We start from the raw sequence: 22,768 nt of genomic DNA, 5'->3' as shown, positions 1-22,768 counted from the left end.
ACCACAGGGAGCTAGGGGAGCCCTGTGTGTGAGCTCAGGCTCATCCACCATGACAGGTGAGTCCCTGGAGGTGTTGGGAGCAGATAGGGACCTGAGAGAAGGGAGATGGAGGAGCTGGAAAGGCAGACAAACTGGAATGTGTTGTTTCCTGCCTGCAAATCTGGATCCTTGTAAGAGCAGAGGAGAGGGAAGAGAACAGGAAGTGCACTGGGGAGGGGTGAGAATGCTGTGGTGGAGGGAATTGTAGTGAGGCATTGGGTTTGGAAGGGGGAAAGGGATGTGAGAAAAGGCATGGAAGGGATGAGCACACAAAAGAAGAGACAGTGGAGTGGGTAGCGTCCATTTCTGTTTGTATGTATCTCCTGTGTTCTTATATGTCCTCATTCCTATCAATCTTTTCTTTAGACAAGAAAGGGAGGGTCACTGAGGGGCCTTGGGAGAAGCTGGGGGCAGGATCTGGAGTAACAAGTGCTGGGACAGTGCAGGAAGGTGGGACCTGAGAATGGTAATGATATATAAAGATGCCCAAGTGGGACACATGAAGAACCTTCAAAAAACAGCCATTGAGCAGACACTGAGCACTGCCCTTAGCAGTGGGGGTGGGGTGGGGGTGGGCACGGAGTTCTGGGGGAGTGTTGGTTCTTCAGACTGACAGCCTCCCCAGAGTCCCCCTTCTCCAGCTTCCCAGTGTCCCAAATGTCAGGCCTCTGTGGGAAGTGAGCAGGCTCTTGGGGGCCTTCTTTATTTCCTTGGAACTTGGCCCCCCCATTTTACCCTCTCCAGTCCCCTGTGCCTCCTGTCTGTATCCCCTCTGCCCTGGCTCCCCACTGGCTTCCATTTTTTCCTTCACTTCCTTTGGGGCTCCAGCAGTTTCTGAAATGTCATATTTCAGCAGGAGGGGAACAGGCAGTGGCAGGCTCCTTCCCCTCCTCCCATCATTCCTTTCCTCTCTAGCTTTCTGCGTTGTTTACTTTCCCCATCTCCATGCCTCTCCTTCGGTCACTCATAAAAGTGTCCAGTTTCTTGAGAGTCATTCTATTTATTCCCCCCATTTGCTTCCTCACCCTTGTTTCTCTGAGAGTCTCTTTTTCTAATGTACCTGTTAAATGTCAGGGCCCAGCAGGAGGGGATGGATGCTGAGCTGGACCCCTGGTGGACTTGTTCCTGTTCTCTCTTGTTTATCACTAGCCCTGAAAAGAGAAGAGGGAGAAAAAAATGGAAGGTGGGAAGGGCGTTTTGCAGAGGTGAGGGAGGAATTTTCATAATATGGCTCTGAGGAGAGTTTATTCACATTCCTACAGACTCTTCCACTCACAGGTGTTTGGAGCATAGAAACCCAGGGTAAGGGACAGGAGTGATAGAGGGGAGGTGGCATATGCATCAGTGTTGATGGAGGGGTGTGTGGGGGGTAGGGGTAAAGCAGCAGGTGGAAGAGAGAAGGGTGTTTAAGAGTGAAGGGAAACCAGGAAGAGGTGTCTGGAAGGAGAACATGGTGACAACGACAAAAGGGATTCAGCAGAGGGATGGGTAGTTGGGAGAAGTAACTAGGTTTTTGGGAAAATGAAAGTAGAAGTTGCAGGGAGGAGAGGAGCGCTGGGAGAGCCTGTCCTCACCCCTGTGCCCACCCCCATCCCCTTAGTGTGACCCTGGCCAGGCCACCAAGTACCTGTACGAGCTGCTCTACAACGACCCCATCAAGATCATCCTCATGCCTGGCTGCAGCTCCGTGTCCACGCTTGTGGCTGAGGCCGCGAGGATGTGGAACCTCATTGTGGTGAGCGGGGCTTGGGGACAGAGGTGGCCCGTTCCCTTTGGGCTGTACTAAAGAGAGTGTATATTTAAGAGGACTGCGTCTGAGACCGAGTCCTCTGTAGACCTGGATTAATCGACCTCCTGGCCGCAGTGGCCTGACAGTGCTGCAGCCGACCTTGTCACCATCCCAAGGGGTGAAATGAGATCAGTGAGGGCGTCCTGATTGTGAGGGGTGTGCGGGCCTTTGGGAAGCCCTTCACTGAGTAGGGACTGAGTAGGGCCTCTTGGAGAGAGTGGGGAGAGAAGCCCAGAGGTGGGGGAGGGTTGGAGGAGCTCAGCAGCTCTTAGTGGAGTCCATGGATAACGCCCCCTGTGGTACTGTCCCTGCCCCTCAGCTTTCCTATGGCTCCAGCTCACCAGCTCTGTCAAACCGGCAGCGCTTTCCGACGTTCTTCCGCACTCATCCATCGGCCACACTCCACAATCCGACCCGTGTGAAACTCTTTGAAAAATGGGGCTGGAAGAAGATTGCCACCATCCAGCAGACCACTGAGGTCTTCACTTCGGTGAGGAGGGACGGGGTAGAGGGGGCATGCCTTTCAACTTGAGTGCACAGGGAAGTGACAGGAAATCATGTCGGGGTCGGGGGTGGGGGAAGACTTATTCTTTACCAACAGCACATTCCCAGTGGGTTAAGTACCGGTGCGTGTTCTTCTGTAGCCAGAGGAGTGAACAAGTTCAGTTTCCAAGATCCTTTCTAGCTTTTTGGTTTTAGGACTCCCCACCCCCCTTTGATGCTTTGTTCCCCAGATAGATAGACCTAAAATGACCCAGTTCTGTTAAAATATGTTCACTCCAGAGTTGGGACACGGTGGGGGGAGAATATGCCAAAGGAACCCAAGGGAAGTAGCAGATTCCAGAAGCACTTAAGGTGGGGGTGGAGGTGGGGGTGTGTGTGAATGGGAACGGAGGGAATGGAGCTATAGAAATGGGTGGAGGCACAGAGGCGAGGGGGGAGAGAGAGAAAAATGGAGAGGGAGACAGAGATAGAGACAGTAACAGGCAGAGATAGAGGTAGAGAGAAGGAAAGAGAGAGGGAGAGAAAGAGAAGAGACGGGCAGGTAGACAAGTATATGTACCAGGGTCAGGTAGTTGACTTAAAGAGATGCCGGCAAACAGGGAGAGGTGGAAGGGAGAAAGGGAAATTGTGCAGGTAGAGGAAACATACCCCTCTATCCAAAGAAGACAGTCGGCTACCCCTCTTTTATTCTATTCTTTGGATCTTCAATCCACTCTTACATTCAGTGGCCCTTTAATACTCCCCCGACATTCTCTCAGTGATTCAGGACATTCTTCTCTGGTCCTTTTGTCTGTCTGCCCATTTGCCTTTGGAGGTTGACATCATCCTTTCTCTACCAGACTCTGCCTTGTCTTTTCTGGGTTCCTCTGTTTCCTTTCCCCCATTTTTGCTATCAGTGGTTAAAAGGGGGTGAATGGGGTGACCCCTCTGGACACAGATTCTCAGGAGGGGCTCACCATGCCTCTTCTTACTTGGAAGCCACATGCTAAGACTTCAGATGCTTGCCTTTGGACACTCTCCACCCCAAGGACAGAAGGTGTTGAAGAAACCTTCAGAACCACTGTTCCTTTGTTGAGTATGCAATCCCCAGCTAACATATCTGCTCTTTACCGGACTGTGCACCCCATGTTTTTTTCTATTTCTCATTCCCACTCAAGACTCTGGACGACTTAGAGGAACGAGTGAAGGAGGCTGGAATCGAGATTACTTTTCGCCAGAGTTTCTTCTCAGATCCAGCTGTGCCCGTCAAAAACCTTAAGGTGGGATGGCTGCGGTGGTGGGCTCAGCCCGTAGAGAGACTGGGTCAGGGGAGCAGTGGTGGGTCAGAGAGGAGAGTCCAGCAGGGAAATGTTGATTTCTTTTTTGTTTTGTTTTTTTGTTTTTAAATTGAGAAATAATTGACATAGAACATTGTGTGAACGTAAGGTGTACAACCTGTTGATTGATACACGTCTATATTGCAATATGATTGCTGCCCTGGCGTTAGCTCACACCTCTGTCACAGTCACTTAAGTTTTATTCCATGAGACAGCACCATCTCCTGGGGGAAGTTCACCTCTGTCTTTCAGGTGACATTTAAGCATTACCTGTCGAACAGAGTCGGGCACTGAGCTCTCCGGGACAGGAATGCAAAGCTGTGAAGGCGCTGGGCTGAGCCCTTGTGGTCCCAAACGTCCCTCAGGAGCTCTGTTTCTCTTTCCATTCTGTAGCGCCAGGACGCCCGGATCATCGTGGGACTTTTCTATGAGACTGAAGCCCGAAAAGTCTTTTGTGAGGTGGATTTGGAATCTGAAGAGGGAGGGGGCTGGGCAGGCTCTTTGCCTTGGGGTCTCATGGGATCTCCTTTCCACATTTCTGCTCAGGCTGATAGCGAATGATCTGAGGTGAGGATTAACACGATGTCCCTGTCTGTTGGCTCTGACCCCATCTCTTGGCTTCTCACACACATGGCACTTTCTCCAGATCTCATTTTCCAGTGCTTTGTGTTTCTGGAGGAGCCTGTGAATCCCATCTTTACTTACTGGTTGGAAAAGACCACTCAAAAATAGACTGGGTAGGAACTTAGAAGGAGTATTGGAGCCTTTTCTATCACTCCCACCCCCACAAGACTTGTAGATTTCTCTTTTCAGTTCTCTGCTCTTCTCTGATTCCCAAGAGGCTGAATAGTGTCAAGTGAGAACACATAACAAACAAAACAAAAAATGAAACAAAGACCCAGCCCTCCCCCTCTGCTTTCAGGTGTACAAGGAGCGGCTCTTCGGGAAGAAGTACGTCTGGTTCCTTATCGGGTGGTATGCTGACAATTGGTTCAAGATCTATGACCCGTCCATCAACTGCACAGTGGATGAGATGACCGAGGCGGTGGAGGGCCACATCACCACTGAGATTGTCATGCTGAACCCTGCCAACACCCGCAGCATTTCCAACATGGTGAGAGTGTGGGGACTTGGAGGCTGGCACTTGGGCAGGTGGGCAGGACTGAGGGAGTCTCCAAAGGGAGGGGAGCAGGTGTGGGGTTTGGAGGTGGGGGGTGTAGGGGTCTCTGCCCATCCTAAACTTGTTTGCATCGTGTTTCCTGTGGATTCCACCTCTGCTCTGACTTCCTTGGGCAGGAAAGAGAGAGAAAATGGGAGTGGTTTGTTCAGTAGTCCCCTGATGAGTGGAAGGGCTGTTACCATGGAAACGAGGAGCTGTTGGCAAGAAGTTAAAGAAGGAAGAGGCGTTAATGATAATACAGATGCTGTATACATGAGCACACCTTTACAGGAGCGCTGATCCTGCGCAGAAATACATTTTGTTTTCTTGGTGACTTCAGAGCTCTTTAGAATTGCTTAATATTCACCCCTGGTCAATACTCACTTAGCTTCGCTTCTGATGCTTTTTTAATGATCCCCTTTTAGAATTGTAGATCTGTAAAGGGGAATTTTGAAATCAGTTAGCCCTAGATAGCTGGTAAGGGACAGACCTGGAGCTAGAAGACTCGTTCTGTGATTTGGGAAGGCTGAGAGGCAGGCCTGCAGGTGAGGGGCACAGTGAGTAAGGTGTGAGGGGGAAGAGGCCCCTTTCTTGCTCAGCACTGCATCTTAAGGAACTCGAGAATGTTGAGGTGAGCTGGATGGGGCTACCTATGTATCTGTTCATTATACTGAGGGTGTCCAGGTCTGGAATACCTGCTTTGAAAACATGCTAGTGCTGACTTAGTGGTTATAAACCCTCCGAATAGGGCAGTAAAACAAAGTTGTAGTAATAATTACTTTTTGTGTAGCAATCCAGGAGCTTGGATACATAATTTCAGTGATTTTCACAGTAATGTGCTGATGGATTTCTCATTTCCATTTATAGGCCAGGAAATTGAGACTCAGAGGGTAAGTGACTTGTCCCAGGTCATATAACTACTGAGTGGTCAAGCTGGCATTGAGTCCTATTTAATCTAAGTCCAAATTACTGCCCCATCACATCACCTTCCATGGGAAACCACAAAACCTGACCAAGAAGGTTGTACTTTTATTGGCTAACACTGTTTAGCTGATGGCTGATGGCAATTGTTGAGCAAGAGATAAAGAAGATTCAGGAAGTTTGTTCTGGCAGTGGATTGTGATAAAAGGGTCAGTTGCCACTTGGATTCTGACCATGGCCACTGTCCTGGGACATTCTAAAGGGCTCTGTGTTTAAGGTATCTTGGTTGAAAAATACAGTGGAAAAATTCTGGAAGGTCATTTCCTTGTAGAGCACCTGACAGGTGAATCATCCTCGAGAACCTGGAAAGTGGAGGAGCTGGTGACCAAAGTCGGAAAAGACCGTTGGTGCCTTGAGCCCAGGACCTTCCAGTTGTGGCTTCTGCTTGTTAGCAGGGAGCTGGAGGAGCCCCTGACAGGAAGCAGGGAGTTAGTGAGGGGTATAAAGGGACATCTGGGCTTTGGAGCAGAACAATTGGAGGTCTCTTTCTGGCTTTTGGTCTCTAAAGAAAGATGGTGCCTGCCTTTGAGGCCATACGGCTTCTAGTGACACCAGGCCTGCTTAGTAGCCTAAAAAACCAGGGGGAGAAGCCAAGCTTTTCCAGAGAGTAGAAACAGCTTTCACAACCAACTAGGGAAGAGATTATAGATTAATTAAACAGGACCAGGAGAAGTAGGTGCAAAGCCAGGGTTGGTCTTCGGGGTCCAGAGCCATGGCGATTTAGGAAAAAGCAGAGTTGCCTTTACTCTGTAAGGATGGCTTTACGTCTAGATCAGTTCTAAAACTTTAGCTTCTATCAGAACCACCTGAAGGTTAGTTAACAGGTCAATGGACTCTTCCCTAGGGAGTTCTGACTCAGTGGGTCTGGGATAAGCCTGGGAATTCACATTTCTAACGAGTTCCCTGAGGATGTTTGTGCTACTGGCTTGGGGACCACATTGTGAGGACTCTTGGTTAGAGCCGTGGTTTTCAACCAAGAGGTTGCAATACCTAGGGACAAGTTTGGTTGTTACAGCTGCCGGGTAAGCCAGGAATGCTTCTAAACATTCTACAATGTACTGGACAGTCCCCCACAACACAGAATTATCCTGCTCCAAATGTCAGTGTGTGGAGATTGAGGAACCCTGTTTTAGAGAAAGAGTCTTTAGGAGCCACACGTGGGGAGTGGGTTAGTGGTTCTGGAGAATATTACAGCACTGGGCTAGACGGGCAGGTGGGAGGTGGGACAAGATTGTGAGTACGTGCTGCTTGGGACAGAGGTCCCACCAGATCTGCGTACAATAAAGTATTAAAACCTACCTCAGGATACACATTTTACATCACTGCCAAGCATTCATTCTTACATGTGGAAATAGACAGGGCTGTTAAAAAATTCGGATCATAAATTTGCACTTGGTGACTTCACCGATTTCTGTGGGTTATGGAATTTTGGTTGTTGTTGTTTTCCTTAAGTGCCTAGTAACATTTCCATTTGAAAATTTACAGCCATATCTTTGCTGACCCAAGAGAGAAAGATGTTTTTGGTAACTGTAGTTATGGGGTGGGGTGGGGTCAACGGTGCCACCAGTGGACAAGCGTGTTGTTGGTAGTGACCTGGAGCCCACAGAGCGCATGAGGACCTGGGCTGGGGATGGCACCATCTGGGTGATTTTCTGATGTAGAATTTACTTTGAACTACACATTAGATGGATTTGGAGGCTGAAAGACTCCTTAGGAAGCCTCAGACCAACAAGTGCTCTTGGAGAGGCATGCATCTTCCAGGGCAGTGCAGGGTCCTTGGGATGAGTAGGGACTTGGTGCCAGGCTGCCTTGGTGTGGATCCTAGCTCTGCCACACACTAACAGTACAACTTCAGGCAAGCTAAACTTTTCTGTGCCTCAGTTTCTTTATTTCTAAAATGGCCATAAACCTCATTGGATTATTTAAGGATTAAATAAGTTGACATATGTACCTTAGAAAAGTGCATGGTACATTGTACGGACAACATAAAGTTAGCTATTATTATTACTATTATTATTATTATTATAACTATTTTTTATCATTCTGTGCATGGAGGTATGATATCAATGAAACATTTTAACAAAAGAATTAAGAGAACTTGGTGATTTGAAAGAGTCTAAGGGTCTAAGGTGATTCTAAGGATTCAATCTCATGTACTGGGATGTATTGAGGCATGAGGAAAAATCAAGCTTAGTTTTAGATGTTTTTAATTTGAGATCATATAGTTGCAAATGCTTTAGAGACCGTCGGAGATATAGGACTTGAAATACTGAGCTAGATTATAGATCTGAGAATCAGTGACAAAGATGAAGTTGAGAGACAGGGAAATTTATAAAGAGAAAATGTAACTTACTTTATACTAGCATTTTACATGTGTTATTTCATCTTTATAATAACTCTTCAAGGTAGTATTCCCATTTTAAAGCTGAATAACCAGCTACTGAGGGTTAATAATGTGTTTGAGACTACATAGCAGGTAAGTGATTAGTTAGAAATAGAATCCATCCATCTGGACATTTTTAAAAAAAGATTTATTTATTTTTTTAAAACTTTTTTTTTTTTTAAAGATTTTATTGGGGAAGGGGAACAGGACTTTATTGGGGAATAGTGTATACTTCCAGGCCTTTTATCCAAGTCAAGTTGTTCTTTCAATCTTAGTTGTGGAGGGTGCCGTTCAGCTTCAAGTTGTTGTCCTTTCAGTCTTAGTTGTGGAGGGCGCAGCTCAGCTCCAGGTCCAGTTGCCATTTCTAGTTGCAGGGGGCGCTGCCCACCATCCCTTGCGGGACTCGCGGAATTGAACTGACAACCTTGTGGTTGAGAGCCCACTGGCCCATGTGGGAATCGAACCAGCAGCTTTTGGAGTTAGGAGCATGGAGCTCTAACCGCCTGAGCCACCGGGCTGGCCCTAAAACTTTTTAATTCATTTTAAGTGTGTTTTTCCAGGACCCATCAGCTCCAAGTCAAGTAGTTATTTCAGTCTAGTTGTGGAGGGTGCAGCTCACAGTGGCGCATGTGGGGATCGAACTGGCAACTTTGTTGTTAAGAGCTAACCAACTGGGCCAGCCTGGTGGCTCAAGTGGTTGGAGTGCCGTGCTCCTAATGCCGAAGGCTGCCGGTTTGATTCCCACATGGGCCAGTAAGCTGTGCCCTCTACAGCTAAGATTGTGACCAACAGCTCTCCCTGGAGCTGGGTTGCCGTGTGCTGCTGCAGGCTGCCGTGGGCTACCGTATGCTGCCATGAGTGGCTGGCAGCCAGCTGCCGTGGGCTGCTGTGTGCCACCATGATGAGCAGCCGACAGCTGGAGCTGCCATGAGCTGCTGTGAGCAGCCGACCGATGACTGGCGACCAACTGCCTCAGTTGGGGGGAGCGCAAGGCTCATAATACCAGCATGGGCCCTAGCTGTGTCCTACACAACCAGACTGAGAAATAACGGCTTGAACTGGAGTGGGTGATGGGGGGTGGGAGGCAGAAGAAAGGGGGGAGAATAAGAATAAAGCTAGGATTTTTAAGACATACTTTAAAAAAAAAAAAATAAAGCTAGCCAACTGAGCTCACCGGCCAGCCCTATTTATTTTTTTAAAGCTGCTTAAGTTCAAAGCAAAAGTGAGAGGAACGGGCACAGGTTTTCCGTATGCCCCTGCCTCCGCATAAGTGTTCCCGGTATTAACAGTCTCCGCAGAGTGGTCGCAGTGGATGAACTCACACTGACATATCGCTATCACCCAAAGTTCATAGTTTGCATGGAGTTATATGTTGTATGGGCATCCATTATGGGCTGGGCATAGTGCTAAATGCTGAGAATGAGAGGAGTGGAACCCGGTCCTGTCCTCAAGGGGAGCAGAGCTCAGGCCTGTCTGTCTTCAAAGCCCACGCTATTTTCACGGTACCACACTGCCTGTCCCTTTGCATTTTCCTCTCCCTTGTGTCTCCAGGAAGGTGAATAGAAAGGAAAGAGGGCAGGGCATGAGGAATGATTTTTTTTTTTTTAAAAAGATTTTAATCGGGGAAGGGGAACAGGACTTTATTGGGGAACAGTGTGTACTTCTAGGACTTGTTTCCAAGTCAAGTTGTTGTCCTTTCAATCTTAGTTGTGGAGGGTGCAGTTCAGCTCCAGGTCCAGTTGCGGTTGCAGTTGTTAGTTGCAGGGGGCACAGCCCACCATCCCTTGAGGGAGTCGAACCGGCAACCTTGTGGTTGAGAGCCCGCTCTCCAACTAACTGAGCCATATGGCACTGGCCCATGTGGGAATCTAACCGGCAACCTTCAGCGTTAGGAGCACGGAGCTCCAACTGCCTGAGCCACTGGCCGGCCCCCAGAAGATTTGTATTTATCCTTCATCTCTTCATTCCTTTATTAGGGTATGTGTATGTAAATACCTTCCAAATCTAGACAGTTGTGTAATGCCCCCGTGTATCACATGTACCTTGCCAAGACGTGGCCACTGAGCCTTTCTGTGTCTGGTTTCTGGGAGGTAAGGAAGGGCAGATGTGATTTTCTCCATTAAATGAGAGATATTTCCAAAAACTTAAAGCAATTTGCCTGCGGTGATTTAGCTAAGCAAGTTTACTTCCAGCTATAGATAGAAGTTCAGGTCTCTTGACCCATTTCATGACAGTGTTAAAAGAGCTATCATTCTATTTAGCTTTCTTGGAAAAAAGAAGGTTGAGGATTGGGAGGGGTGTGAGTAGGGATTGAATAATAGACTTTAAAACTGTGAGGATTATTTCTGCAGCACTCAGTCTTCTGAAAATCATCTAAGAGACAGTGAACTGAAAGCACATAAGGATGGTAAAATTTAGCCGACTAAAGAAAAAATCTTCCTGCTTGATAAGCTGAGTGAGGAATGCTGTAGTGTCACCTTTTCTAGGATCTTTCAGAATTGGAGGAGCTGTTTGGTCCTGGGTTAACTCTTTTGGGAAGGATTGAAGGATGAAAGAACAACATTGCAGCTCTTCCTCGGGATACCCATGTCTCTTGTTTTTTTCTCTATTTCTTCTTTCTGTCCTTTGCAAAAGTGCCTATTCATTTAATTTCTCTGTAGTTCTGAGCTAGCATCTGTACATGCTAAGCCACTGGACCCAGCTAATCCCTGCTTTAGTCATTTCTGATCTGAGACAGACACGTACATATAGTTAAAGGTTTTTAATGCGCACATGATTAATCTGACAGCACAAACATAAACAATCTATTCAAGTTGAAGTGTCGCAGCCAGAATCAGATACCATGCCCACCCCATTACTCCCCACACTCCAGTGCTTTCCTCCTGTCCTTCCCTCCCCAGACGTCCCAGGAGTTTGTGGAAAAACTGACCAAACGACTAAAAAGACACCCTGAGGAGACAGGAGGCTTCCAGGAGGCACCGCTGGCCTATGATGCCATCTGGGCCTTGGCATTGGCCCTGAATAAGACATCCGGAGGGGGTGGCCGTTCCGGTGTGCGCCTGGAAGACTTCAACTACAACAACCAGACCATTACTGACCAAATCTACCGGGCAATGAACTCCTCGTCCTTCGAGGGTGTCTCCGTGAGTCCTGGCAACTTTCACACTCCCCTGCCCTCCTTCTCCTGGAAACATGCATTCTCTGTTTCTCTCAGTTACCTCCCTGCAATAATTGGTCTTAGATCAAGAAAGTAGGGACCTCTAAACCAGAAAAACCCACAAGCTACTAGAAGGGAAAAATGGTCTGTTCCGCTCCTTTCAATCCCTCCCCTCATTTCAGGTTAGATATTGATGAGTCAGATAAGAATCTTACAAAGAGGAAGTAGTCTGAAAGATCATCTCCTTATTCCCTTTAAAATGGAGAAATTAGCACCCAGAGGGATTTGGTGACTTGCTCAGGTCACATAGCCAGAAGCCAGGTCTCCTTGTGTTCTATCTGGAGGATTTTTCCCATTCAAATCTCATGGGTAAAGCTTTTTCTCAAAAGGATAATGTTTCTAAAATCTAGGGTATAGGCATCTAGGGTATGTCCTACATGCAGGCAAATGCCATAAATAGAATTCATTCAGAAGCTCAATCAAGATCAAAAACACACGGATTCAAAGAGTCCCCAATGTTCTCTTTCACTCTTGCTCTTCTCCCCTTTGCCTGCCTCCGCATGTTCCCCTCCCTCAGGGCCACGTGGTGTTTGATGCCAGCGGCTCGCGGATGGCGTGGACACTGATCGAGCAGCTGCAGGGTGAGCAGGAACATGGGACGGGGAGGCCGTGGGGCTGGGCAGGGCGGGGCTAAGGCTGTGGGAGAAGAACACCAGCAGATGCCACAAGACGGCCTTGCTGCCTCCCCACCACCGCCTGCCCTTTCCTTTTAACTATCCATCAAACTTCTAAATAACAATAAGGGGAAAAGCTCCTGTGTGAGTGGAGTTCTTTGAGTTATAGTGGTTGTGTTCTTGAAAAGTGGCATGCGCTTTGAAAATAGCCACTCTCTTTCCCCAGTGGCTTCCATTTTAATTTCAGAAATTTCCCTTCAGTGGCTTGGGTTGAGGGGTTAATGATCTGTCACTTGCATACCCATGGATTCCAGGAAAGCTGAATCTAGGAAACCTGCTATTTTTTAAAAATTTTTTTTATTGGGGAATGTTGGGGAACAGTGTGTTTTTCCAGGGCCCATCAGCTCCAAGTCAAGTTGTTGTTCTTCAATCTAGTTGTGGAGGTGCGCACCTCATTGGCTCATGTAGGAATCGAACTGGCAACCACACTGTTGTTCAGAGCTCATCACGCAACTAACTGAGCCATCCGGCTGCCTGGAAACCTGCTATTTTTTTTTTTTTTTTTTAAAGATTTTATTGGGGAAGGGGAACAGGACTTTATTGGGGAACAGTGTGTACTTCCAGGCCTTTTTTCCAACTCAAGTTGTTGTCCTTTTCAATCTTAGTTGTGGAGGGCACAGCTCAGCTCCAGGTCCAGTTGCCCTTTTTCTAGTTGCAGGGGGCGCAGCCCACCATCCCTTGCAGGAGTCCAACCGGCAACCTTGTGGTTGAGAGGACACGCTCCAACCAACTGAGCCATCCGGGAGCTCAGCGGCAGCTCAGCTCAAGGTGCTGTGTTCAATCTTAGTTGCAGGGGCCGGAGCCCACCATCCCTTGCGGGACTCGAGGAATTGAACTGGCAACCTTGTGGTGGAGAGCCCACTGGCCCATGTGGGAATCGAACCGGCAGCCTTCGGAGTTAGGAGCATGGAGCTCTAACTGCCTGAGCCACCGGGTCGGCCCGAAACCTGCTATTTTTAAAGGGAATCCATTGAATTTCCTTGCTATGTAAACAAGCATTCCTAATTTTTCTGTAGTATGTATAGTTTGGCTTTTCTAGGTTGTATTTTCTTATAACTTAGCACACTTGTTTGTATTTGCAGAACTTCTATGAGTTAATTTTTCAACTCCACCCTTCTCTCAGCCTCTTACAGCATGGCCAAGAGAGCCATTTCTTGGCTTCCTGTGAAAAGTTTCTTTGTTTTCTTCTCCCTTTTCCCACATCCTCTCAGATCTTCTTTGTATCCAGGACAAGAGGGAATGGACTTCAGCCATGGTGAAAGGGGTATGAGTTGGCCTTTGATGGAAAAGTTATGGTAACGGGGACAGTTCTAGAACAGAAATCCTAGGAGTGATTCAGTTTCCCTTTGTGGTTCTTTAAGAGGCAAGTGCAACTTAGCTAAGGATTTAGAACCCAAGCCAACCAAGGTAAGAGAAATTTATAAAATTAAAATGAAAGCCACTGTGATTCTATCATGAGAGTGAGAATAAACAAATGTTGAAAGCTTTCGAAGCTAGAATCAAAGTGAGAGACATCTTGCTAAGGGAGGTGCGAGGCTATGGAATGAGTGACAGACACCGTGGAGCCTTCCTCACTGAAGGGCTTTACACATATGATATAGTCTTGATTTCTGGGGTCCACCTCACACTGCTTTTAAGTCAGATTGCTTACTCAAGTGACTCTTCAGGTCCTTCCAAGTATCTTCAAGGACTTCAGGTGAAGCGAAAATCAGATACAACCATGGAAAGCTACTTTAGCAAAGTGGGAAGTTGAGAATGCCTAGGATCAGCTCTTCACCTACCCGTGGTCACTCCTTTTGTTATCTGCCCAGGTGGCAGCTACAAGAAGATTGGCTACTATGACAGCACTAAGGATGACCTTTCCTGGTCCAAAACAGATAAGTGGATTGGTACGTGAATCCTGTTTATATTTTCCTCCAATCCTTCTGAATAATCATGGAAAAGGGTCATGCATTTGAATGAGGGTGGGGTGGTAGGGGTCATTAGGTATGTTGAAATGTGCCAGGGAGATGGACCAGGGGCTGGGGTTAAGAGAAAAGGAATAAAACACCCCAGATGGTGGTAGGGGAGACTGGTGTATTTGGAGAGGGACTAGGTGGTTGGTATCAATGCACTATTAAAAGTAGTACATTGCTGGGGTCACTGGGGATCACAGGCAGGGGGTGGGCAGGGGCGGGAAATGGAAACTCCATTTGGGTTTTCCAGGTGTTCTGGTGCCTTGATATACCTGAACCAGCTACTTCAGGCTTAGAGTTGCCACTTTTTCTTTCTTTCTTTCTTTTTTCTTTAACTTTTATTAGCATTTACAGTGGTACCTCTGTTTTTGAACATAATCCTTTCTGGAAGACCGTTCGAGTTCTGAAACGTTCGAAAACTGAAGTGTGGTTTCCCCATAGAAAGTAATGCAAAATGGATTAATCCGTTCCAGACCTTTAAAATCAACCCCTAAAACTGCAAATTTAGCATGAATTTTACTATCTAACGATACCATAGATCCATAAAATTTACAGTGTTCATAAACCAAGATGTTCGTCAACAGAGACGTTCAAAAACTGAGGTACATGCTGAATTTACTCCTGGGCCATAAGTTTTTGTTTCTTCAGTTTCTTCTGGGAGATCTTTTTCTTCCGTGCAGCCTCTTCTGGTTTAGGCCAATCTGCTCTTTCTCAGTTAGGATCGCCTCAGTGTGGCAGGGAGAGCACGTGTGTGGGGTAACCCGCCCACAAGCTCTGTAAGTTCCGCGCTGCATCTTGGGAGCTTTGTTCACCTGGCTGTGCTCACTGACCAGAGAGTCTACATCTAAACCCTTACGCTCAGCATTCCTCTCTGCATTTTAAGCATGTGCAGCAAAAATTCAGCACTCTTTGGGCCACCGACCCAGCGTCCAGCCCTATTTTGGGCCTGCGCACGCCTACCAACACCATTGTGACAATGGAATGGCACACATTGCTCCTGTAACGTGACGTCCTTCAGATAGTTGGTGGCTTCCCAGATATGCAGACCCTTGATGGCCTGGGCAGTTTCACGAGTGTTCTTAAAGTGAACACGAAGATTTGAACCTCTCGATTTACATGATTTTGTGGGGCTCTCTGGGTCAAGTGAATAGTGAACCATTTTCGGAGGTCACCTCAGGCCGCGTACGGGAGGAGGAAGCTAGAGTTGCCTCTTTATCACTGTCAGGAAAATGGTTGCTTAAACCATAGGAGAGGACAGAAAGCCTCAGTTAGTTCTCTTCTGCTAAAATGTGTTTTTTAAAGAGGGAAAGTCAGCAATATTCTTTGTGTGCTTGAGTGGGCTAAAATAATAGGAAAGGAGAAAGATACTAAGGTGGGCAAAAGGAAAGGGCCTCCTGATGAAATAAAGGCTTGGCTAAAGGATGGAGGGGAGGCACAGCCATTGGAGATTCCTGCCATCTGCCCGCCCTGCTGATATACAGTAGTTCCCAGCACTGCTGGAGTTACAACATTTTTTTATAATTTGAATTTAGGACAGTGTTCTGTACTGCTATAAATGCTGCATGGCCTAAATTACACTTTTTCCCCCCAAGCTTAGCAAATTGAAATTAGCTTTTTTTTTTTTCCATGTGAACTCTGACAGATTTGAGCTTCCCCTTAACGATAACTAGAAAACACCTTTGGGACTATCACCCTGCCAGGGTTAAAAATCATATTAGTTTTTTTTCTTTTCTTAAAGTTAGGAGGCCAGACTAAATACTTTGAGGTTCTTTAGTTTTATGATTCTACAATTATAAAGCTTTTTTGCAGCTTTTGATTTGAATTATAAGAAATCTCATAAATTTCTCAGCTTTCCATTTTCCTTTCCTGCAAGAAAGACAGAAAAACAGAAAGAACAAACAATAACAAAGAAAGACTACAGCTTTGGTGATGCAGCTCAGCCTTTCTCAGCCTCTAGACAGGACATTCGCTCCATTTTCTGATCACATTTCTGATTGTTCCCTAAGAGCCCTCCACCTGCAACAGCCACGACTCGGAGTTAGGGCCTCATGTCCTCACAGCCAAAGACGTGAGTGTCCATCTTGTCCCACCTTCATTCCTTTGTTCTCCTTCCTTTTTCTTCCCCCTTGTCCTCCCCCATCCCTTGTGCCTTAGGAGGGTCCCCCCCTGCTGACCAGACCCTGGTCATCAAGACGTTCCGCTTCCTGTCACAGAAACTCTTTATCTCCGTGTCAGTTCTCTCCAGCCTGGGCATTGTCCTAGCTGTTGTTTGTCTGTCCTTTAACATCTACAACTCCCATGTCCGGTAAGTCTATCTTCTGACATTTTTCTTGTCCTGTCTGCTTCTCCAAGATAATGATCATTGAAGGGAGTAAGAATCAAACCTGTGTAACTCTGAGGCCATGTGTCATTGAGGTTTTCACTCTGACTTACTGCTTTCTCTGTGATCACTGAGAACGGAAAGGGGGAAATTGGATGTAACTCCCATCCCTGCTCCAAAGTAGCTAATAGAAAAATAAAAAAGCCTTTGGGGCCAGGCAACGTGGTGCAGGGCTCTACACAGAGTGTGTGCTGGGAGTCCAATGGTGGACCACCCCCTGCAGCTCCATCTGCAGCCCTCTGACCGAGTCGCTTTGTCTCTCGAGACTGCCTGCTCCAAGCCTGTCTTCCTTGTCCTGTGGCCCTGAGGTTGGGTCAGGTCGTTGCATGGCATTTGGAGAGCTGAGCCTCCCTGGAGAAGAGGGTGACTCTGCTCTTGTTCCTGTCCCACCGTTCCTGCCTCTGCCTTAGTTACATCCAGAACTCACAGCCCAACCTGAACAATCTGACTGCTGTGGGCTGCTCGCTGGCGTTGGCTGCTGTCTTCCCTCTCGGGCTGGATGGCCACCACATCGGAAGGAGCCAGTTCCCCTTTGTCTGCCAGGTGAGCAGTGGTGGGCAGATGCCTTGCATCTGGCAGGGCTCTCCCACCCACCTCAGGAGCACCTGTGAGGTACAGTGCCCTGCCTCTCCTTGTCTTTCCCTGACTCTTGTTCCGATTCTTTCTCCTAGCATCACCCCCTGGGCCTCTCTCTGGCTCCATCCCTTCTTTCTGTGCCTCCAGCTTTTCATTCTGTGGTTCGCTTGTTGGTTCCCAGGCTGCTGTGGTATCCCATGCAGAGAAGGGGAGGGAGTATTGAAGATCAAGGAAAGAGTACTGCACAAAGGACCCCTGAACTATGGTGGCTTGTCTTTGGTGTGGGGGCTGAGAATAAGAACTGTGCATTTACTGTAGGAGTCTTAGTTGGAGTTGGAAGGATGGGGGTAGAAATCTGAACTGACATCCGGGAGAGCTGCAGGGAGGGGACCACTGGTATAGGGAGGAGGCCCTGTGGGATTCTTGGTACATGGAAGGTTCTGGGGCCGTGGGGAAAGGCTGGTTTCAACAGTGATATCTGTGTGGTTCTGTGTCGTGCTGGCAGAAAACACCCTCCTTCCCCCTGACGCCCTTCCCCTGCCCCTGCCCTGTGCCTGTCTTCATCATGCATGCACACACATGGCATTTGCACACACATGCACTCTAGGTCACCAGGACCTGTATGCTTCTGGTGAGACCAGAATGCAGCGGGAAGGCAGACCGTTTGCTGCACTGCAGCGTGACCCGTATCAGAACAGGTGTCTATGCAAAGGGCTGTGGGAGCGAAGATGAGAAAGCAGCTTTCAGAGTAGCTCAGAAAATAGGTGGCGTTTGCATATTGAAGGATGCATGGGATTTTGTCGGCTGGAGAAATAAAGGATGGTTACTTTAGGGGCAGATGCAACATCACGTGGCAAAGACACAAAAGAGAGCAGATACCGGGAGAATGAGCAGTTCAGCAGGGCTGGAGCGTGGGGGAGGTGAGGCCTGGGAGGTGAGCCTGGAGGGTGGGTGGAGCCAAGTTGTGAAGGGTCTCATGCCACATTTGGAGGTGTCCAGGCAGCAATCTGTAGGCATGGGGGTTGTCCAGGAGGTTTTAGCAAGATCACCTGGTGGCAAAGTAGAAGATGGATGGGAGGAATTTGTTGAAGGTAGGGAGACCCTTCCCTGCTGGTTCTCCACTCCCCTCCGTCCACTGCTGGCTGCATCCTGCCTGCGTGGTCATCTATTTTCTTCCATCCCATCCTTGTCACAGTCCCACCACCTGCCCCACCTTATTCTTCCTATGCCCTCTCTCTTTTCCTAGGCCCGCCTCTGGCTCCTGGGTCTGGGCTTTAGTCTAGGCTATGGATCTATGTTCACCAAGATCTGGTGGGTCCACACAGTCTTCACAAAGAAGGAGGAAAAGAAGGAGTGGAGGAAGGTGAGCTGCTTCCCATCCTCAGCCCCTAGCACCTTGGCTGTCAGGCTTAGTGGACTTCCCCTGACATGCCTATGCTCCGTGTTCACCCAGACGTTGGAGCCCTGGAAGCTGTACGCCACGGTGGGCCTGCTGGTTGGCATGGATGTCCTCACTCTTGCCATCTGGCAGATTGTGGACCCCCTGCACCGGACCATTGAGGTACCGCCTGAGCGGAGGTGCTGGGGTCAGGAGACTGAACGGGCTCACTGGTGGTCTGGGCCTTCGGGGCTGCATGGTCTTGAGGAGGAAGACAGTCTGCGGGAGTCCGCCTTCCTGCCTTCTGCATGTCAGGGCTTTTCACCCTTCACATAAGGAGCCCTATCAGAGGCCTCTGGATTCATCTGAAAAATGGAAATGGTGGGGGTCTGAGAAGGATGTGTAGACTTTCCAGGCATCACGGAAAGAGGGGGAATAAGCATTTCCAGGGTGTTCAGGCAAACGCTACCAGGCCTAGAGTGGGATTTGACCTCAGTACTGGGGTTCTCATAGGAAAGAGGGGCAGAGCTGGGAGTCAGGGACCAAGCAGAGGTGGGGAGGGCAGGAGAGGCTGGCAACCATTTTTACTGTGGCCCTGTTTCTTCCTAAGACTTTTGCGAAGGAAGAACCAAAGGAAGATATTGATGTGTCTATTCTGCCCCAGCTGGAACACTGCAGCTCCAAGAAGATGAATACGTGGCTTGGTGTGTGGGATGTGGGGGAAGGGACTGGGACAGTGTAGCAAAGGCGGGGGTGGGGCAGGTTTGGAGGGAGAAGGGTCTTTGGAACAAGAGGCAGAGGTCTTATGTCAACCCAGTGTGAATGTCCTCCTATTTATCACTGGACTAATCTTTTCCGAGAGTAGGGGAGAGCTGGTCATTTGCTGTGAGGAGCTTAGGGTCTAAAGAAGTCATAGGCAGAATTTGTGTTCAACATAGGGACCAGTGGGGATGGCCTCAACTTCATCTTCAGACTCACTTCCATCTGTCTCTAGACAGCTCCCTAGAGTAAGACCGGGGCTGTGAGAGCATGGGTTTCAGCCCCCTTTGGGCTTTTTAACATCGCTCTGATCTATGTCCACAAATGGCTGACCTACCCTCAGTCTGCAAAGCTGGCTTCCCACTTGGAGGGTAAGGGGGTGAGACACTGTGTGTGGCCCAGGTCCTTGACTGATAGACAGCTGCTCACGATTGTCATCGTCCAGTGTGACATGACTGCTAGTCCCACAAGGAAGCAGTGAGGTATGGGTGAGTGGGGTGGACATTGTGGGGAGTGGACAGGAATGGGTCTGCCAGATCGGGGGGCTCAATTGGAGAGGAGGCTCCCTTTTTCATTGTGGAGCTGTAACAGCAACAGTAGGTAAGGGGCACAGAGAGGATGGGAGTGAATGGAAACATGGAGGTTGTTACCTAGGTGAACCTTTCCTACTGTCGTAGGCATTTTCTACGGTTACAAGGGGCTGCTGCTGCTGCTGGGTATCTTTCTTGCTTATGAGACCAAGAGTGTGTCCACTGAGAAGATCAATGACCACCGGGCTGTGGGCATGGCCATCTACAATGTGGCGGTGAGCTCCCTGGACACTGGCATTGACCCCAGGGCTGACTGCAGCACCTCCGATGGGGGGTCTGGGAAGACTCAGGCGCTAGGTCTTGGGTCAGTTGAATGGATATCTTAAAGAGGTTTTTAATGCCTGTGATTTGTAAAGTACTTTATAAAATACACACAGACACTATCTTAATAATCTCCACACAACCTCCTAATGAAGTGATACTATTGTCCCCACCGCATGGGTGAGGAAGAGAAAGAAAGGTTACATTGCTCGTTTGTGGCTCACAGCTGGAATCTGAACAGAGTTTCCTGCCAGCTATGCCCAGGGACTGACTCCAGGACTCTGAATGTGTGCAGAGAGGTCATGGGTGCTCCACCTTCAGGGACGGGCTGTCCTCGAGCTGGGAACTGCTTTGGGACAGCTTGTTTGGGATTCTTCTCAAGCTAGAGCTCAGGGTGATCCTGAGTGTGGATCCTTCTTAAATAGAAAGTTCACCCAGGAGCCTGACCTCCCAGACTCCGTCCTGGGGGGGAGAAGCCTGGGTCTGGTCTCAGCCTGCAGGTCTGAGACTCCCCAACCACGCTGTGCTCAGGTCCTGTGCCTCATCACCGCCCCCGTCACCATGATCCTGTCCAGCCAGCAGGATGCCGCCTTCGCCTTTGCCTCGCTCGCCATAGTTTTCTCCTCCTACATCACTTTGGTTGTGCTCTTCGTGCCCAAGGTGAGGTTCTGGGTGTGCTCCCACTCTCTCCAGCCCACAGCCCTCCATCCCTTCTTCCCAGGACTCTGTTCCCCTGCCCTGCCCTGCCCCTTCCTCACCTTGTTTTGGGCCGAGCCTGTCCCTCTTGCTTTCCTTCTTTCCAGTTCCAACCCACCATCAGCTGATGGCTGACACAGTCCCCGCATGGCCGTCCCATGCCCCAAACATTTGTCTCCAGATGCGCAGGCTGATCACCCGAGGGGAATGGCAGTCGGAGGCTCAGGACACTATGAAGACAGGGTCATCAACCAACAACAATGAGGAGGAGAAATCCCGGCTGTTGGAGAAGGAGAACCGTGAGCTGGAGAAGATCATTGCCGAGGTGTGTGCTGACGCAGGGGTGCTGGCGGGCTCCAGGAGGCCCACATCTCAGGCTGGGTTTTCTGCAGCAGAGTCGGAAGTAGGCTCCAGGTGCATGTGATCTGCTCAGGAGAAAGCCTACCTGGGAGTGAGTGAAGGAAGGGAGGGGAGGGGAAGAAGTTGAGCAAGGATTCTGTGTCAGGTAAAATCTAGTGTTGGCCACATCAGGTGGAGGGGGCTCTGGAGCGTGAACTGCACTGTGGACTTGATCCACTAGAGGTGAGGAAGTGGCCATGGACTGTGGGGGCATGTTGTGGGGGCAGCTGTGAGCGTCAGCAGCCAACATCCCCATCAGCTGGGTGTTGAGTGTCCCCTGCAGTAAATAGGATCTGGGCAGGCGCCCATGGTACCCACAGTGCCCCAGGCTGTAGTTAGGGGCTGGTGCAGTGTGTGTGTGTGGGGTGGATATGCAAACTGGGTTGACACGAATCTTTGTGTGAGTTACTGGAAGCTGTGTGCACTGACCTTTCCCCACTTCCCCATTTTCTCTCCCTCCTTTATTTCCCTGATCTTTTTCTTCAACTGGTGCCCCCATTATTCTTTTTTGGCTTTTCTTATTCTTTTCCTGATTCCCCATTTAAATTTCTTTTGTCCATCTGCCCCTATATTCCCCTCCCCATTTTTCTCTGCTGTTCCTTCCCTTCCCTCCTTTACACCCCTTCATGACTTCCCCTTCTCCCACTCTCCTAATTGTTTTTCTTCCTCCAGAAAGAAGAGCGTGTCTCTGAATTACGCCATCAGCTCCAGTCTCGGCAGCAGCTCCGTTCGCGGCGCCACCCTCCAACACCCCCAGACCCCTCTGGAGGCCTACCCAGGGGGCCCCCGGAGCCCCCTGACCGGCTTAGCTGTGATGGGAGTCGAGTCCATTTGCTTTACAAGTGAGGGTTGTGTGAGGGAGGACAGGCCAGTAGGGGGAGGGAAAGGGAGAAGAGGAAGAGGGGTGGGTTGGGAGGAAGCAGGGGATCCCTACCCCCAGATGGGAAGAACATGCTATCCCATCCCATTTCTTGTAAATACATGCTGCTTTGTGAGTCCTGGGGTTACCTGGGTCTCCAGTACTCTGGGAACCAGACCCTTTTCTCTCTTATTTGTTCATACAGTTTTATGTCACTACGTAATAATTTAGTTGGTACCTCGCTCGAAGCTTCTCACTCACTGACTCCTCAGCAGCCTCACTACATACACCTTCCTTCTCTACACTACCTCCCAAGATTGCTCCCTTTGCTTTTGTGTTTTTATGGGGCAATTAACAGAGATGAAATGGGGGCAGGTTTGAGCACTGCTTCCAGTGGATAGTGGGTGAGAATCCTGACCAAAGGAAGACACCCCTGACTGGTGAGACGGAGAGAGGGACCTGTGCGGTGGGAGGTGGTGTCCCTTTCACACTGCGATGTCTTTTGGGGAAGGAGCTCCCTGAATCTCAATAAACCAGTGAACAGTGTGACTCAGCACCTTGTCCCTTACTGTGCACAGAGTGGGCTTCAGTCCAAGGAGGGCGACTCGGAGGGCTCCACGAAAAGGCATTAAAAGGGAGTGGGAGAAAGAGGTATTTTATTAATTCTTTGAGGGATTAGCAGGGCATAGCAGGACACGATTAGGTCTGAGGTTAGTGAGTGAAGACGTTAGGTTAAAAGTGTGGAATCAGACTACCAGAGTGTCAGATTCCACCACATGCACACAAGTTCCTTAATCTCGATTCTCCGTGTCCTGATTTGTGAAGATAATAGTAATCACCATCTGTCATCGTC

At 48.9% G+C, this 22,768-nt stretch overlaps 1 protein-coding gene across 1 annotated transcript in view; it reads left to right on the top strand.

The window, feature by feature from the left end:
- GABBR1 (gamma-aminobutyric acid type B receptor subunit 1) overlaps positions 1–22,468 on the top strand; it is a 29,565-nt gene extending 7,097 nt beyond the window's left edge. Inside the window, exons 7-23 of the mRNA XM_033102421.1 lie at positions 1,640–1,774; positions 2,148–2,318; positions 3,490–3,591; positions 4,042–4,107; positions 4,571–4,762; positions 11,072–11,314; positions 11,906–11,969; positions 13,874–13,951; positions 16,172–16,322; positions 16,808–16,940; positions 18,220–18,336; positions 18,427–18,534; positions 18,962–19,055; positions 19,788–19,915; positions 20,493–20,621; positions 20,839–20,982; positions 21,729–22,468. Of these exons, the coding sequence (XP_032958312.1) occupies positions 1,640–1,774; positions 2,148–2,318; positions 3,490–3,591; positions 4,042–4,107; positions 4,571–4,762; positions 11,072–11,314; positions 11,906–11,969; positions 13,874–13,951; positions 16,172–16,322; positions 16,808–16,940; positions 18,220–18,336; positions 18,427–18,534; positions 18,962–19,055; positions 19,788–19,915; positions 20,493–20,621; positions 20,839–20,982; positions 21,729–21,902 (2,229 nt within the window). The 3' untranslated portion in view covers positions 21,903–22,468. The remainder of the gene's footprint in view (positions 1–1,639; positions 1,775–2,147; positions 2,319–3,489; positions 3,592–4,041; positions 4,108–4,570; positions 4,763–11,071; positions 11,315–11,905; positions 11,970–13,873; positions 13,952–16,171; positions 16,323–16,807; positions 16,941–18,219; positions 18,337–18,426; positions 18,535–18,961; positions 19,056–19,787; positions 19,916–20,492; positions 20,622–20,838; positions 20,983–21,728) is intronic.
- Positions 22,469–22,768: the final 300 nt, after the last annotated feature.

Source organism: Rhinolophus ferrumequinum, chromosome 3 (assembly GCF_004115265.2).
Source record: "Rhinolophus ferrumequinum isolate MPI-CBG mRhiFer1 chromosome 3, mRhiFer1_v1.p, whole genome shotgun sequence".
In the NCBI taxonomy this organism is placed as follows: Eukaryota; Metazoa; Chordata; class Mammalia; order Chiroptera; family Rhinolophidae; genus Rhinolophus; species Rhinolophus ferrumequinum.
The sequence above is the reverse complement of the archived record's forward strand: the minus strand, read 5'-3'. Positions and strand labels throughout refer to the sequence as shown.